Consider the following 16,899-nt stretch of genomic DNA (forward strand, 5'->3'; position numbering starts at 1 on the left):
GTTACTGCAAGGAAAATAAAGTATCTCAAAACAAGAAAGAGAGAGAAAGACAGAAGACACTAGAGATGACGATACTAGATCCTGTGAGAGGGCTGATTTCTGCATCTGAATATCTCCTTCACTTCATAGCTATCCTTTCATCCTCACTCCAGAGAAAGATGCTTCAATATAAAACTCATATTTGGCTTTGCTCACATACATTCTTTCTTGCTTTGAGTATGTCATCCATTATTGAATCTGAGACCCAAGGGTGAAGACCCATATTGGTCAGTGGCAAATTTTGGTTCACTTAAGGCACACAACTCCCAGTTTAGGTCAAGTACCAACTAGTTATGCTGCCTCTCAAAATAATCTACCTTGTATTTCTAGGACAGGGCATTTGACATAGCAGTTAAGATACCACTTGAGATCCCTGAATCTTAGGTTTGAGTGCCAAGGTCTGAGTATCAGCTATTCTGCTTCCATTCCAGCTTCCTGCTAAAGCACATCCTGAGATGCAGCAGTTGTTAGCCCAAGTACTTGGGTTCTTGCTGCCCATGTGGGAAATCCAGAACAAATTCTAGGCTCCTGGCTTTGGCCTGCCTCAGCTCCAGTTGTTGGCAATCTGCAGAGTGAAGCAGCAGATGGAAGATCTCTCTCTCTTCTTTATTGCTCTGCATTTTCAAATATATAAAAACTCATATATTTCTTCCTTTTAATGTGCAAAATATTTCCTTGCCATGTCTTTCATTTGCTCATAAAAATCCACTCTGACTTCTTCTGTGAGAAGTTCCATAATCAAAACCACTTTTGTTCTTTTGTCATACATAATCCGATACTTTTCTTCTTTTCCTGAAACCCCTACATGACACCTACTCAGAACAGCACACCTGGTTTTTACCTCTGATGTCCCTCAGCCTTTGTTGCTATGTGATTTAATCTCAGTATTCTATTGGGAATCATATGGAAATATAAGCAAAAGGTTTACTGAACAAACAGTGATAAAGATTGATCAGAAAAAGGTTTATTCATTAAGTCTGTTATTACTATTTTATTTTGTTTAAAGAATACAACTTCATGCATTTAATATATGCAGATTCGGGAACATGATGATTCTTCTCCTCCACCATGCCTCCCACCCATACTCCTGCCTTCCTTCTCCTCCCTCCTCATTTCCCATTCTTAATTCTTACAGAGATCAATTTTTCAGTTAATTTTTATACTCATAAAATTAACCCAACCCTAAGTCTTTTTATACAAAAATAGTTTTTTTTCTGATGTCTTTTTTATCTCATGTCTTGAGAACAGGGATACCAGTCAAGCACCTGTCATTGATATGGCCTTCAAGCATTTTCTCCATCTGTGGTGGAGAAGGAAAAGAAAATTCAGATGGACTTGCATTTCTGTGAGCAAAGACTATTCCTTCTCTTTGTTCCAGGTAACAGTGTGACTCAGGAAATCCCAATAGTTTAGTGGGAAGTGAGCTCTATGGCACATTATTACCCAAGAGACCCTCTGAACCCTCTAAGATTTTGACAGAATCACTGGTATTCTCCAATACATGTGTTGTTCTATAATTGTATGCAGTACAAATAGCCTGAGGTCTATGAAGCATATTTAACCAAAATTTTGAGAAGAGGAGATGTGGGGGACAAGCCAAGAAATTCTGACTGCATTTTGAGGGCATGGGAATCATTTACCTTTGCTGCAAGGAGCATTGTACTCAGCAATTGCAAACTTATCTAAAAGACAAAAACCATTGTTATCTAAGAGGGAAAACAGACATCTGTGGGATACAGGCCAGTGGAGGAATCTTTGTTGTGGAAAGAAGTATAATGTATCAGAAACATTATCATCTTTCACTTGATGCTCTGATTGCTGCTTTGTATTGTCCTTTCAAACACAATGTATTTTGTCCCTATTCTTGATTGATAGTTCAGATGTAATATTTATTTAAATCTTATGTTTCCCTACAGTTAATTTATCTGATGAAAAGAAAACTGAATGCCCTACAGTAGTTGATAAATTTACAGTGTAGGTAATTTCTACATTGTATATAGAAGACAAAAGTGGAGAATCACACTTAATGGAGATAAAATGAAGTGATAAGAGAATTTAATTCAATAAATAATCCCAATGCTCTTCTCAAATTCAATTTCTGTGATCAGCATTTAATTGCCATGTGACATTCACTCTTACTCACCTGTCTCTTGGTAATCATAGACTTTCACTATGGCTGGCTTCAGATCGATTACTGGAATTTCTTGCACAACTGTGAAGGACAAGCTCAGTGTTTGGTTTGATACCTAGAAAGCAAAAGGGAATTAAATGATCTTCCTGGAACCTTTCTTCTCTCTTTGAGCAAATTTAAGTATTCACCTGTCTGGGTAAAAGAACTTTATCAACTAATAGTCTACTGTGAGGTTCTTATATCACACAGAAAGCCCTCAGAGTGTATAAGAAATTCCCCCCAACAACTTACTTCTTAACTAACATATCTCATATGTCCCTATAAATACCAATACCTATCTATTCATAGAGAGTTAATGACACATACTTTTGATTGGTTGCCTATCTGTGTTCATTTTTAACTATCCAGAGATTTGGTACAATTTCACTTCTGAAGCTTGTAGAAATACTTCCATAGACTCAAAGACATATATGAAAAGTTGATCATTGCAGCTTTGTTTCAGTTTTGTAAAATTTACAAACCATAATTCCAATCAATATATGTTTGGATAAACTATGATACCATGTGTATCTAGAAGATCAGATACGTTTATTGGTGGACTGGTCTTAGTATTTTATGGTCCAAGTCCTTAGTGAGCTTGACAGTATTACACCTTTCATATTATTGGTGGGGGCTGCAGTTACAATAATTGACTAGTCACAGTGGTTACTTCCCCACATTGATTAGTATCTTCAAAGTAACTGTGGATATCATGAGCACATTTTGTGGAGAATTTCTTGCTCAAGGGTCTTAGAAATATTTACATCCCATTATTATAAGTCATTTTACCAAGGTGTAAATATATAAAATGAGAGGAGAACATTCATTGGAATTAATATTGGAAATCCCAAGTTTCTAGCATGGAGGAGAGGTCTCCTCAATGCATTCATCGAGTTCCAGGTGACTCGTGAGAGGGATTCTCACACAGAGGTTTTGTGACTATACTGTCAGGGCTCTCACCTTATCCAGGTAAATCAAGACATGGTTGGTGCTCACTTCTGTCTGGTTCACATGGTCAGATCTTTCGAGCTGAAGACAATTCAGACACCACAAGTATTAATAAATAACATTCACTTACAAAACATCTGGAGGATCCATAGAAAAGCAGATTTTCTTCTTACCAACATGCGCCTGGGGATATAATTCCTTCAAATTACCTTGTTTACCTTTTGCAAGCAAAGAGGTAATGTAGTAAAATTAAAAATAAAGAGCAATTTGATTGAAAGGTTTAATATTGGTATGGCACATGACCTAGGTGTGAAGTGGATTGTCTGAAGAAAAAATAAATCAGGGTGCCTTGTGATGGGGGCCGCCGAGAAGCAGCACGCCCCCGTCCCCCTCCTTGGCCCCCAGTCCCACATGGCCTGAAAGGAGCCAAGAGCCACCATAAAAAAATGGGGCTCCTGAGACAAACCGTTCCAGAGACGGCCTTGGGAAATGGGGAGTAAACCGGTTCACAGAGAAAGCAGTCAGCTACTAACCAGAGATACACAAAACACCTGCCTTGTAGATAAGCCCCTTCCCTACGCTTGCTCAAGGTTAACAAAGAAAGCTGCAAGGCACGTAGCAACCTATTCCTCTCTCCTAGAAACCCCCTCCCCTAATGTATCCCTTTGACCTAGTACTTTTCCACCGACATTACCACTTTTAGACTGCCATACAAGGCCCGCTACTGAAAATTATCCAATGAACTTACGCCAGCCTATAATATGTTAATTTTGTGGTTTTGCCCTTTAAAAGCTGTGTGAGATAGCTGCTCGGGGCTCCTCTCGCTTGCTTGCTGCTTGCAGCAGTAGAGGGCCCATTTGTACAAATGAAATAAAATTACCTCCTGTTCTATTGCATCATCTGGTCCGGAGTCTGTGTTTCTGGGATCGTCACAAGAGGACACCGCTTTTGGGGTCCTACAGGCCGCTGCCGGGGCGCCCCCTTTCCGTAGGCCCCCGCGGGAAGGCCATGGGGCTCCCCGCCCTGGTTCCCTGGGTCGGGGCCACAGGTGCGATGGTCGGCTCCCTGGGGACATGGCGCCTGCCTCCACTGTGGACGGGTCCGGTGAGAAGCGAGGCCCCGAGTCCCCGCCGCTCCCGCAGCCCAGTATGGGTGTGTGGAGTTCAGCAAGTCGTTCTGCTGGTCCTCGTGGCTGCTGCACCACCAGCACACGCACACGGGCGAGTGGCCCTACAAGTGCCCAGACTGCCCCAAGGCCTTCAAGGGCTCGTCCCTGCTGCAGATCCACCGCAGTGTGTACATGTGGCTCCGCGCCTTCACCTGCGGCCAATGCAGCCTGGCCTTCAAGTGGTTGTCCCACTAGCAGTACCACCTGTGGCAGCACACGGGCGAGCGCCCTTAGGCCTGCGGCGTCTGCGACAAGAGCTTCGCGCTGGCAAAGTCCTGGTGACCAAGGACTACCTATAGCCGCCCAGCCCGCCCGCGCCCCCCGACCCCCGCCGCCGCCCCGGCCCCTGGTGCCCGAGTTGTTTCTGGCGGCCACTGAGACCAAGGTGGAGCTGGTGTACCGCTGCCATGGCTGCAATCAGGGCTTCGGCAGCGAGGAGCTGCTGCTGGAGCACCAGCCATGCCCCAGGCCCCAGGACACGCCCCGTGAGCAGCCCAAGGCCGACCCTCTGGCGTCGCTGGCCCCCGGGTCCTCTCTGCCACAGCCCGCGCCCTTCGCCGCGCCCGGCTTTGCCTGCCTGCCCCGCGGGAAGCCCTTCCGGACGGTGGTCGGCCTCTCCTGCCACCAGCACAGCCACGGGCTGGCAGGTGGGCAGGCCTTCCGCTGTGGCAGCTGTGATGGCGCCTTCCCGCAGCTGGCCAGCCTCCCGGCGCACCCGCAGTGCCACGTGGAGGAGGCGGCGGCCGCGCGGCCGCCCCCGCAGGCCGAGGCGGCCGAGGCCACCTGCCCCCAGGAGCCGCTGGTTCCCGCCGCCCCGCCCCGCCGTCGCTGGCCCCGCCTGTCCCGGCCTCTGCGGAGCGCCCCTACAAGTGCGCAGAGTGCGGCAAGGCCTTCAAGCGCTCCTCCCTGCTGGCCAACCACCAGTGCGTGCACACGGGGCTGCGCGCCTTCACCTGCGGCCAGTGCGGCCTCACCTTCAAGTGGCTGTCCCACTACCAGTACCACCTGCGGCTGCACTCGGGCGAGCGCCCCTATGCATGAGGGGAGTGCGGCAAGGCCTTCCGCAACACGTCGTGGCTGCGGCGCCACCACCACGTGCACACGGGCGAGTGCCCCCACGCCTGCGGCGTCTGTGGCAAGAGCTTCGCCCAGACCTCCAACCTGCGGCAGCACCAGCGCGTGCACACGGGCGAGCGCCCCTTTGCCTGCCCTGTGTGCGGCCGCGGCTTCTTCATGGCCGCCTACCTGCAGCGGCACATGCGGACGCACGCCCCTGGCGGCGCTGCGGACGCCGCAGCCCCAGCGGCCGGCCTGCATGCGCCTGCCCCGCTGGCCGCCGCCTGGGCCCCGCTAGCCACGCAGGACGTGCACGTGCTCCCCAACCTCCAAGCCACGCTCTCCCTGGAGGTGGCGGGGGGTGGGGAGAGCGCGGCCCTGGCCCCGGCCCCGGGCCCAGCAGCTCCCAACTCTCAGACATTTCTCCTAGTGCAGACCGCCCAGAGCCTCCCGCTGATCCCCAGCAGCCTGCAGCCCCTCACACCCCGGCCCCGCCCGCACCCCCCAAGCTCATCCTGCTGCCCTCCGACGGCGCTGGGGCCCGGTGCGGCCGCGGGAGGCCGTCTGAGCGGGCAGTGGGGAAAGCTGGTCAGGGGGCGGGAGTCATGTGGCTGCCAGGCCCTGGAGGTCTAGGGGGACAGGGAGGGGGCTTTGCAGGCGCTGGTGCGGGAGGGCAGAGTCTGATTGTGCTGCAGAACCTAGGAGGCGGGGAGGCAGGGCCGCAGGAAGTGAGTGAGGTCCAGCTGCAGGTGGCCCAGGAAGTGACCACGGTGCAGCTGCAGCCCGTGGCGGGCCAGCTCTCGGGTTCCAGCGGGGCAACTGTGACAACTGAGGCCCCCAACCTGCTGGTGGTGCAGGTGGAGCCGCAGAGAAGGTGCTCAGGGGCCCAGGCCCTGGGAAGGCGGGGGACGCGGAGGCCAGCATGGGGGTGGTGCAGGACGTCCTTTTCGAGATGCTGCAGATGGACGAGGGGCTGCAGGGCGTGCTAGTGCTGAGCAGAGTCAACCGGGAGCAGGCCCGGCTGTGTGTGCAGGAGGTTGAGACCCTTGTCCCTGGCCTCAGCGAGCCGCCCGCCCCCGGCACGCCCTGGCAGAAGCTTCTTATCATCCTCAGCGCCCTAGCCAGCGAGCTGTTGGAGAGCAGCAGCACCAGGGGAGGCGCTGCTATGCTGCAGCTCCTGGCCCCTCTGCCGCTGCTGCCTGACCCTGTTGCTGCCCCTGGCGGGCTCCCAGCTGCTCCCCGGCCCAGATGGAACAAGTGGTCCCCACAGGAGCTGGGCTGGCGTCTGACCCCGCAGGTCCTGCCCTCCATCCAGATCCTGCAGACCCTGACCTCCATCCAGCTGGTGTACATGTTTTGAGGCCCCACGGGTGCCCGCACCTGCCTCACGCAGACCCCACCTACACACTGCAGGATCTGTGGGCCAGTCTTGGTTAATAAGGATCGCGGATTTCTAAAAATAAAAAAATAAAAATAAAAATAATTAAATATCCTAAACTGGAAAGTTACCCATAATTTAAGGTTCAATTCCCATTCTATTTTTCATGAGTTTGTTTGCTTTAACTTAGAGTAATCTCATTTTAAATAAAAGTTTAAAAAAATAAAAAATAAAAAAATGCCAATGACTTTCTTCACAAAGCTAAAAAAAAATAGACACTAAAATTCATATGGAGACACATATGATCCCAAAGAGCTAAAGCACACTTAAGCAATAATCAATACTGGAGGTACCACAATACCAGATTTCAAGATATACTACTGGGTTGTTATCATCGAAACAGTCCGGCACTGGCCCCCAAACAGACATAGACCAATGGAACATAACAGAAATTAACCCATGTATCTATAACCAACTAATCACTAGCAAATGACCTAAAATAATTCCCTGGAGAAAGGAAAGTCTCTTCATCAAAAGGTGGTGGGAGGGCCAGCGCTGTGGCGAAGTGGTTTAAGCTGCTGTCTGCAGTGCCGCCATCCCATATGGGCACCGGTTCAAGTTCCAGCTGCTGAACTTCTGATCCAGCTCTCTGCTATGGCCTGGAAAAGCAGTGAAAGATGACCCAAGTCCTTGGGCCCCTATACCATGTGGGAGACTCGGAAGAAGATCCTGGCTCTTGGCTTCGGATAGGTGCAGTTTCAGCCAACTAGGGAGTGAATGAGTGAATGGAATACCTCTCTCCCTTTCTTTCTTTCTCTCTCTCTCTTTCTGCCACTCCTTCTCTCTGACTTTCAAATGAGTAAAGTATTAATAAAATGGTAATGGGAAAATAGATTTCTCAATGCAAAAGTATGAAACAAGACCCCTACCTTATATCCTAAACAAAAATCAACTCATAGATCAAGAATCTAAACACCTGAAACCACTAAATATCTTTTATATTTTTTTAAGATTTATTTATGTACTTGAAATTCAGAGTTACACAGAGAAAGAAGGTGAGGCAGAGAGAAAGAGAGGCCTTCCATCCACTGGATCATTCCCAATTGGCCACAATGGCCGGAGCTGCATAGATCTGTAGCCAAGTGCCAAGAGCTTCTTCCGGGTCTTCCATGCGAGTGCAGGGACTCAAAGACTTGGGCCATCTTCTACTGCTTTCCCAAGCCATAGCAGAGAGCTGGATTGAAAGTGTAACAGCCAGGACTCGAACTGGTGCCCATATGGGATGCTGGCACTGCAGGCGGCAGCTTTACCCACTATACCACAGTGCTGGCTCCATGAAACCACCAAATTTCTGCAGGAAAACATAGAAGAAATGCTGTAAGACACTGCCCTAAAGAAAGATTTCTTGGAAAGACTACAGAAGCACAGCAAATAAAAGCAAAGAGAAGAAACCAACAGAATGGGAGAAAAGAATCCCAAATCATGCATCCAAGAAAGGATTAATATTCAGGATATATGCCAAGCTCCAGAAACTTAAGAACAACAAAACAAACAATCCTGCTCACTAGTGGGCAATGGATAAGAACAGGTATTTTTCAGAGGATGAAATACAAATGGGGGCCACTGCAGTGGCATAGCAGGTAAAACTGCTGCCTGCAGTACTGTCACCCACAGGTGCCAGTTCATGACTGGCTGCTCCACTTCTGATCCAGCTCTCTGCTTTGGCCTGAGAAAGCAGTAGAAGATGGCCTGAGTTCTTGGGCCTCTGCACCCACCTGGGAGATCCAGAAAAAGCTCCTTGCTCCTGACTATGGATCGGCACAGTTCCAGCCTTTGCAGAGAACTAGGGAGTGAACCAGGAAATGGAGACCTCTCCCTCTCTCCTCTCTCCTCTCTCCTCTCTCCTCTCTCCTCTCTCCTCTCTCCTCTCTCCTCTCTCCTCTCTCCTCTCTCCTCTCTCCTCTCTCCTCTCTCTCTCTCTCTCTCTCTCTCTCTCTCTGCCTCTCCTTTCTCTCTGTGTAACTCTACCTTTCAAATACATAAAGGCAGTGGAGGCTTTCGAGGATGCAATCAGGGGATTTTACCAGAGGGGAAAATCTGCATTTCCCACTGAATTTGAGTGTGGCCAGGAGGGTTGAGGCTGAGCAGCCAAGTAGGACTGTGAGGTGCTCACACATTCTTACCTATCACAGACTCTGGGGTTCACAAGGCAAGGCACCTGCTGGTAGCAGATTCTGGGAATGGCTGTGTTCCCTCCAGGGACTGGGAGGATGGTAGGACCAAGAAAGGATTCTCTGCAACCCAAGACTGTGAGAGCATCGCTCACTGTGACTGTAGGAGATCTGTGACTTCACAGTAGGATGTGGGGGCAGGGTCACTGGGTTTCTGGGAAATCACTGAGTCTGGCACCAGAAGCTCAGAGCTCCCTAACTGCCCATGGGAGGTCAACACAGAGGGATTATGCTTCCACTGAAGACTGCACAGATCCTGTCTGTAGTTCATGCACCAGCATGGATGAGGGTCATACCAAGGTGGGCTGAACTTGGGCACTGACCACCATGGAAGAGAGAAGGTGAGGTTGTGATTACCCTAGCAGATGGGATCACATTCTCCCCCTGCTGACAACAGAAGAGATCTAGCATGCCTAATGTGCATGTCACCTGGGATTCTTGCCTCATCCTTGAGCACTGACCAGGGGTAGACACTCCACTAAGCCACAGAGGCATAGGTCAAAGATAAAATGCATCAGTGGAGAAAACCAACAAGTTTTTCACAAATGCCTAAAATAAAAGCTGAAATACTACAAATGATAACAAGGAAGACAACATGACTCCCTCAAAGGCAAAGACAACAACACTTCAATATTAGAGTGTGAAAACAAAGAGATTGATTAAGTGCCTGAAAAGGAGTTCAAAAGAAGGATCACTGGATTTCTCAGAGGAAAGGAGAAGTAAAATCATGCCCACTTCTGTTCCAGTACCAGGCTGTTTGATTATAACAGTCCTGTAGTATGTCTTCAAACCTGGTATTGTGATGCCACGTTTTGTTCTGTTGTTTAAGATGGCTTTAGGCCAGTGCCTTGGCTCACTAGGCTAAATCTCCGCCTTGTGGCGCCGGCACACCAGGTTCTAGTCCCAGTTGGGGTGCCGGATTCTGTCCCGGTCGCTCCTCTTCCAGGCCAGCTCTCTGCTGTGGCCAGGGAGTGCAGTGGAGGATGGCCCGAGTCCTTGGGCCCTGCACCCCATGGGAAGAACCTGGCTCCTGCCATCGGATCAACGCGGTGCTCCGGCCGCAGCACGCCGGCCGCGGCGGCCATTGGAGGGTGAACCAACGGCAAAGGAAGACCTTTCTCTCTGTCTCTCTCTCTCACTGTCCACTCTGCCTGTCCAAAAAAAAAAAAGATTAAAAAAAAAGATGGCTTTAGCTATCTCAGATCTCTTGAGTTTCCATATGATTTTTAGCAATTTTTTCTATATCTGAGAATAATGTCATTGATATTTTGATTGGGATCTCGTTGAATCTGTAAATTGCTTTTTTAGTATAGACTTAACAAAGGTGATAACAGAATACACAGGTGGAAGCCATCACTTTAATAACAGCTACCAGGAGAAGAGGATATCGACATGCAGAAGGAACCTGGACTCCCTTGTCTCCCATCACGTTAGAAATCAATTAAAAAGCACTAGAGACTGAAGTGTAAATCCTGAAAATAATAAACTGTTCAAATAACTAAGTTAAATGCTATGGGATACTGCAATGCACAAGGATTTGTTGGATAAGACCCCAAAATCAAATGAAACAAAAGCAAAACAGAAAAATGGGATCACATCAAACAATAAAGTAAAGGCAAGAATCAACAGTCTGAAGAAAAAACCTATACAAGGGAAGAAAATATTTTCAAACTACACATCTGAAAAAGGGTTAATATCCTACATATATAAGATGCAAACAACTCTACACCAAAAACAAAAAGGAAATAGAGAATCTTCAAAAGAAGACTTACAAAAAGTCAACAGGTATTGGAAAAAAATTCAGTACCACTAGTCATGAAGGCAAAGCAGACCAAACAGCAGGGAGCTGCCACTTCAGTCCACTTATGTTGGCTACTATTAAAAAGACAGCAGCAACTAGTTGTGGTGTGGATATGGCAGAAAAGGAACACTTACAAACTGTTGCTGAGGAGTCAAGTTAGTACAGTCATTATGTAAAACATTATGGAAGTTCCTTAAGTGATTATAAATAGAACCATTGTACAGTGAAGCAGAAATCCCATTACGTGGTACACATCCAAGCGAAATGCAGTCAGTATACCTATACACATGATGTAACATGATGAAAATCAGTATACCTGATACATGATGTAACTCAAATGTGGACTCTACAACATTTCAGCTCATAATCTGAAGAAAGAAGGCTGGCTACCAGAGACTGAGGTTAGTAGAGGGGAAGCAGTGATGGGGAAAGGTTGCTCAACAGGTAGTAAGTTAGAGGAGAGGAGAGATAAGCTCTGCCACCTTATTGCACAGTAGGCTGGCTGTAGATAATGATAGCCACTCTGTGTTTCTGAAACATAAAAATATTACAGCCCAAATAACTATCAGCTTTAAGGACACAGATATGCTCATGCTGATTTGAAAATTCCACAATATATAAATGTATCAACACATCACATACCTATAACACAGTCTACAATTGATGTCCATGTTAAAAAAGACTCACTCCAGGGATGGTATTGTGGCATAGCAGGTTAAGCTATAGTGTGCAGCACCAGCATTCCATATAGGCACTGGTTTGAGTCCAGGCTGCTCTAGTTCAGATCCAGTTCCCTTCTAATCTTTATGGAAAAGCAGTGTAATATGGCCCAAGTCCTTGGGCCCCAGTCACCATGTGAGTGTCAAAATTTGAGGCACACAAGGTGGTACAGTTGCACTCCCACTTTGTAAAATATACATAGCACATATGAACACAGACACAGAAGGTATGAAATACCTTAAACTATTCACACTTCTACTTTTGTAGCATTATTCAGGTGTATTCTACTAACATGACTTTATTTTATTGTGATCAACTGTTCTTACAATAACTTTATTATAGATGTAAAATTTAGGCATTCCATCCTATGACCTTCCCAAAACAAGTAATTCTTTTAAAAAATAATGAATTCAATTCCAGCTCAAGTTCTTCTCCACAGAAATGTAACCAGGAGCCAGCAGTTTGTTGCAGGTCTCCTGCATGGGTGGAAGGGGTCCAAACACTTGAGCTGTCTTATGCTGGTTTCCCCAGGCCACTAACACAAAGCTGGATGGAAGTGGAGCAGAGAGGACACAAACCATCCTCATACAGGATACCGGCATTACAAGCAGCAGTTTTACTCATTATGTCTCAAGGCCACCCACAACCTAATACTTAAAAACAGTGAAATTAATAAACACTTGAATTCTGTTTTTTTTTTTTTTAATTTTCTATGCAAGGGATAGTTTCCATCTACTGCTTCACTTCACAAAGTTTCTTAAAGGCTGGGGCCAGGCTAATAGCTGTTGCAGTTGATTTCTCAACAATGTTGCAGTGGATTCATTTCTGAGAGGAGGAGTGTGGTGGAGGCAAGAGGCACGGAGTCACCACACAGACCCCGGGAGTCAGGTGAAAGTGGGCTTGAGGCAAGAATCCTGCAGACTTGTTTATTTCAGTTAGTACAACAGCTTATATAATCAAGACCAGCCAATCCGGTCAAGGGGCGGTCTATGCCCCAACCAATCACAGCCTGTTGCCAGGCAGTTTCCAAAGCCATCCAATCACAACCTGTTGCCAGTCAGGCTCTTGTTGCCAGGCAGTTTCTGAAACCATCCAATCATGGCCTGCCATCAGTCAGGCTCTGTTGTCATGTGGTTTCCTCTGTTGTCATGTTGTTTCTGAAGCCATCTAATCATGGCCTGTTGCCAGGCAGTTTCTGTTGTCAGTGGCCATCTTGGCATGACCTTTTCACCTCAGTGGCCATCTTGGCATGAACTTTTCACCTCAGTGGCCATCTTGATATGACCTTTTCACCTCATTCCACCACATTTCCCCCTTTTCGCTTATTTTTGAGCAATGGGAGGCATGAATTTTGGCCATACCATTGTTGACCCCGTTTCCATGTGGTCTCCATCACAGTTGTGCCTGTCTTAGGTTGTCCCCCAGGGGATCTTACGCATCATTGACTAACCAGTGCTCAAATCGAGAGACCACAGGATTGCTTGCTCAGATAGGGGTAGGAATGAGGAACAATGGTAATCAGGAATGGCATGACTGCACACAGGCTGTGGGCCGTCTGAGTGGCTGACCAGAGTTAGTGGGGTACAGATAAACAGTAACAGATGTGGCTATGGGCAGTTTCTCAGGATAGGATGAAAGGGCAGGTGCGTCTGCTAACAAGGTGGACTCTCAGTCTTGTTCAGCTGATTCTGGTTGGCTGTCAGTTACAGGCTTGACGTTTCTGGCTGGTACCCAAATGGGCTGTTCCACATTCTCTGGAAAGACACAAGCATATCCTCAATCTTTGGTGAGCAGAGGGTGTGGTCCTTTCCATTCTCCTGTCAGGGGGTCTTTCCACCTAACCATAGGGGCTGGGGTCTGGGATGGAAAGGATCCCCAGTGTTTATAGGCTGGGCTGATCCATTGGGAATCAAAAGTAAGAAAACTGATAGTGAAAAGGAAGCTTTGGGTCTGAGGGCATATGATTTTTTTTATTTTTTTGGATAGTTTGACTTCTTCCTTCCCAATTTGTGTCCCTTTAATTTCTTTTTCTTACCAGATGGCTCTGGCTAAGACTTCCAGAACTATATTGAATAGCAGTGGTGGGAGTGGGCATCCCTGTCTGGTACCACATCTCAGTGGAAATGCTTCCAACTTTCCCCCATTCAATAGGATGCTGGTCCTGGGTTTTTCATAAATTGCTTTGCTTGTATTGAGGGATGTTCCTTCTATACTCAATTTGCTTAGAGTTTTCATCATGAAAGGGTGTTGAATTTTATCGAATGCTTTCTCTGCATCTATTGAGATAATCATATGGTTTTTCTTCTGCAGTCTGTTAATGTGGTGTATCACATTGATTGATTTGTGAACATTGAACCATTCCTGCATACCAGGGATAAATCCCACCTGGTCTGGGTGGATGGTTTTTCTGATGTGTTGTTGTATTCTATTGGTGAGAATTTTATTGAGGATTTTTGCATCTATGTTCATCAGGGATATTGGTCTGTAATTTTCTTTCAATGCTGCATCTTTCTCTGGCTTAGGGATTGAGGTGATGCTGGCTTCATAGAAAGAATTTGGGAGGATTCAATCTTTTTTGTTTCTTTGTCTTTGTAAGAGATCTTTAATTGTCCTATGAGTTCTTTCAATGATTGCCTGTCCCTGTGGGTTGTATGGGATACCTGTGGCAGACTGTATGTTCCAAGATTTCAGGAAGGAATTAAATTCCTGTTATATGTACGCTGGCCCATTATCAGTCTTTATGGTCCAGGGAACACCAAGGACCAGCATGGCTGATTTAACCGCCTTCCTCACATACTAGCCTTTTCTCCAGATTGGGCTGTTGCAAATACAGCCTTTGAATAAGTATCTACCACCACATGGACAAACTTAAGTTTACCAAAGGAATTAATGTGGGTGATGTCCACTTTTCATAGCTTATTAGGAGCAAGGCTTCGCGGGTTCACTCCTGCTTGTTGCAGTGGGCCTAATGGGGCGAGGGGTGCACAATTCTTGCAAGAATGCACTAGGTGTTTGCATTGGGCTCATTGTTAGCTCTGGGAAAAGCAATTTTATGTTGTTTGCTGACATGAAATTTTTGGTGTAAAATACGGGCTTGTTCTAAGTGTCCAATGAAAGCCGTGTTGCAGGAGATAAGACGATCAACCTTTCTGTTGCCTTGGAAAATAAAGCCAGGTAACCCAGTATGTGATCTTACACGTGAGATATACCATGGGTATTTTCTGTTCTCAGTTAGCTCTTTAAGTGTTGTGAACATCTGGTCAATTGGCTTATTGGTTGGGTTAAAGACTGCAAAAGGGATCGTCTTTGCTACCTGTACTGAATATTTGCTGTCCAAATATATATTTACCAGTCCATATTGGCTAAGGAGTAGAACCTTGACTATTGCTCTTATTTCTCCCAACTGTGCTGATACCCTGTGGGGTTCTACATGGATCTTATCTTTTTCTGTTAAAGATTTGATCACTATTCCAAACAGTGACTTGTTGGCATCAGTAAACGCACATGGTGCCATGGGTGTAGGTTGATTAGCAGAGAAAGCATGTTTTGGATAGTCTATTTCTAAGGTTTGTAGTGTATGGAGTAGCCTGTCTGCTGGCAGGTGATTGTCAACCTGTCCTGGGAAATTTATCATTAAAGTTTGAAAGAGCGTGCTATTCTGCATCAATGTTGACAGTTCTAAATGTTATAGAGGTAGGACCACTATGTCTGGCTCTGTGTTAAATATCTTATTGGGGCCAGTGCTGCGGCTCAATAGGCTAATCCTCTGCCTGCAGCACAGGCACACCGGGTTCTAGTCCCAATCAGGGCGCTGGATTCTGTTCCGGTTGCCCCTCTTCCAGTCCAGCTCTCTGCTGTGGCCTAGGAGTGCAGTGGAGGATGGCCCAAGTCCTTGGGCCCTGCACCCGCATGGGAGACCAGGAGAAGCACCTGGCTCCTGGCTTCAGATCAGCGTGGTGCGCTGGCAGCAGCGGCCATTGGAGGGTGAACCAACGGTAAAGGAAGAACTTCCTCTCTCTCTCTCTCACTGTCCACTCTGCTTGTCAAAAAAAAAATATCTTATTGGTATAATATCTTAATTTAAGTCCCATCATAAGGATGGCATCTACTTTGTTTACTATTTTACGACAATCGCTCCAGGCTATGTGCGCCCAAAAAAGTAGTCCATGTTGTTGCCAAATAACTCCTAAGGGGGCCTTGAGGGTAGATATGGTTAAGGCAAATAGAGGCACCTGAGCGTCATATCTAAAGGTTTTTAAATTTGACAACTGGGTGTTAACCTTTTCTATAGTGGATTTGGCTGCTGGTATCAATATGATTTTTGAAGAAGGGCTGTTTCCCTTAGTCAGTAAATCATATAGCAGTCTAAGTTCTGCAGGTGTTAGGGGAAGGAAGGGCTTCAGCCAAGTGATTTGGCCACACAGTTGCTGAAGTTCATTAAGTGAGTATTTATGCTTGACTTTTAGGTTTGGGCCCATTGGAGATATATGGGAGGAGATTTGATAACCCAAGAATTGAAAGGGAGGAAAATGTTGTACCTTTTCTGTAGCAATAGACAAACCCAGGAATTGTACATTTCTTACTGTCTCACTTAGACAGGCATTCAGAGTTGCTGCATTCTTGTGAGCAAGTAAGATATCATCCACATAATGTATGACCAAGCACTGATCTTTAAGTGTGCTGGTCACATGAGAAACATATCTTTGGCAAATGGCAGGGCTATTTTTCATGCCTTGTGGGAGTACTGTCCACTGGAATCTTTTTTCAGGGAGCTGAAAATTGGGCTCCTATACAGTAAAGGCAAAGTAAGCCTTATCCTGCTCCACAATGGGAATGGAAAAGAAGCAATGTTTGATATCAATGGTAACTATGTGGTATCCGTTAGGAATGGCCCCTGGATGGGGAATGCCAGCCTGGAATGTTCCCATCTTTTTTATGTTTTTGTTAATGGCTCTTCAAATCCTGTAGAAGCCTGTATTTTCCCTGTTTCTTTAGTATCACAAAAACGGGCGTGTTATGAGGGCTACTGGAGGGTTCTATGTGTCCCTTTTCCAATTGTTCCTGTACCAGTTCTTTAAGGATGCTAAGTTTGGGTTGTATCATTGGCCACTGCTCTACCCAGATGTTTTCTGTTTTTTTTTCCCATTCAATGGGGATTGGGCTTGGCTTTTGTATGAGGTGGGCAGTGGCCCCTAGAATTGGGGGTGAATCTTACTTGTAGGTTCTCCATTAAAGCTGTTGGCTTGTGGAGATTTGTGATCCATAGTAAGGACCGCTTGTATTTGTGAGAGCACATCTCTCCCCCATAAGGTCATGGAAACCTCAGCAATTAGTGGAAAGATGGTTCCTGTATCTCCACTGTCATTTCCCCACATTACAGGCATGATG

General features: G+C 46.7%; 1 protein-coding gene and 1 pseudogene across 1 annotated transcript; one reads left to right on the plus strand and one right to left on the minus strand.

Moving 5' to 3' along the window:
* Positions 1-272: 272 nt before the first annotated feature.
* On the minus strand, positions 273-4,565 carry LOC138843649 (alpha-2-macroglobulin). Its single transcript, XM_089303746.1, has 5 exons — positions 4,038-4,565; positions 3,170-3,238; positions 2,183-2,285; positions 1,680-1,721; positions 273-1,339 (listed from the first exon to the last, which is right to left on the minus strand). Exons 1-5 carry the CDS (start codon positions 4,230-4,232, stop codon positions 1,323-1,325), a joined length of 426 nt encoding a protein of 141 aa, XP_089159872.1. The 5' UTR covers positions 4,233-4,565; the 3' UTR covers positions 273-1,322.
* A 64-nt stretch (positions 4,566-4,629) lies between these two features.
* Positions 4,630-8,107, plus strand: LOC103349050 (zinc finger protein 628 pseudogene; annotated as a pseudogene).
* The last annotated feature ends 8,792 nt before the right edge of the window (positions 8,108-16,899 follow it).

Source organism: Oryctolagus cuniculus, chromosome 9, assembly GCF_051225735.1.
Source record: "Oryctolagus cuniculus isolate XC-2025 breed Fujian yellow rabbit chromosome 9, ASM5122573v1, whole genome shotgun sequence".
NCBI lineage: Eukaryota > Metazoa > Chordata > Mammalia > Lagomorpha > Leporidae > Oryctolagus > Oryctolagus cuniculus.

Coding starts and splice junctions, on each gene's coding strand:
- LOC138843649 (XM_089303746.1), bottom strand. CDS start 4,232: ATGTCCCCAGGGAGCCGACCATCGCACCTGTGGCCCCGACCCAGGGAA. Junction 2,286..3,169: donor TCTTGATTTACCTGGATAAG/GTGAGAGCCCTG, acceptor TTTGCTTTCTAG/GTATCAAACCAAACACTGAG. Junction 1,722..2,182: donor CTATGATTACCAAGAGACAG/GTGAGTAAGAGT, acceptor TTTGTCTTTTAG/ATAAGTTTGCAATTGCTGAG.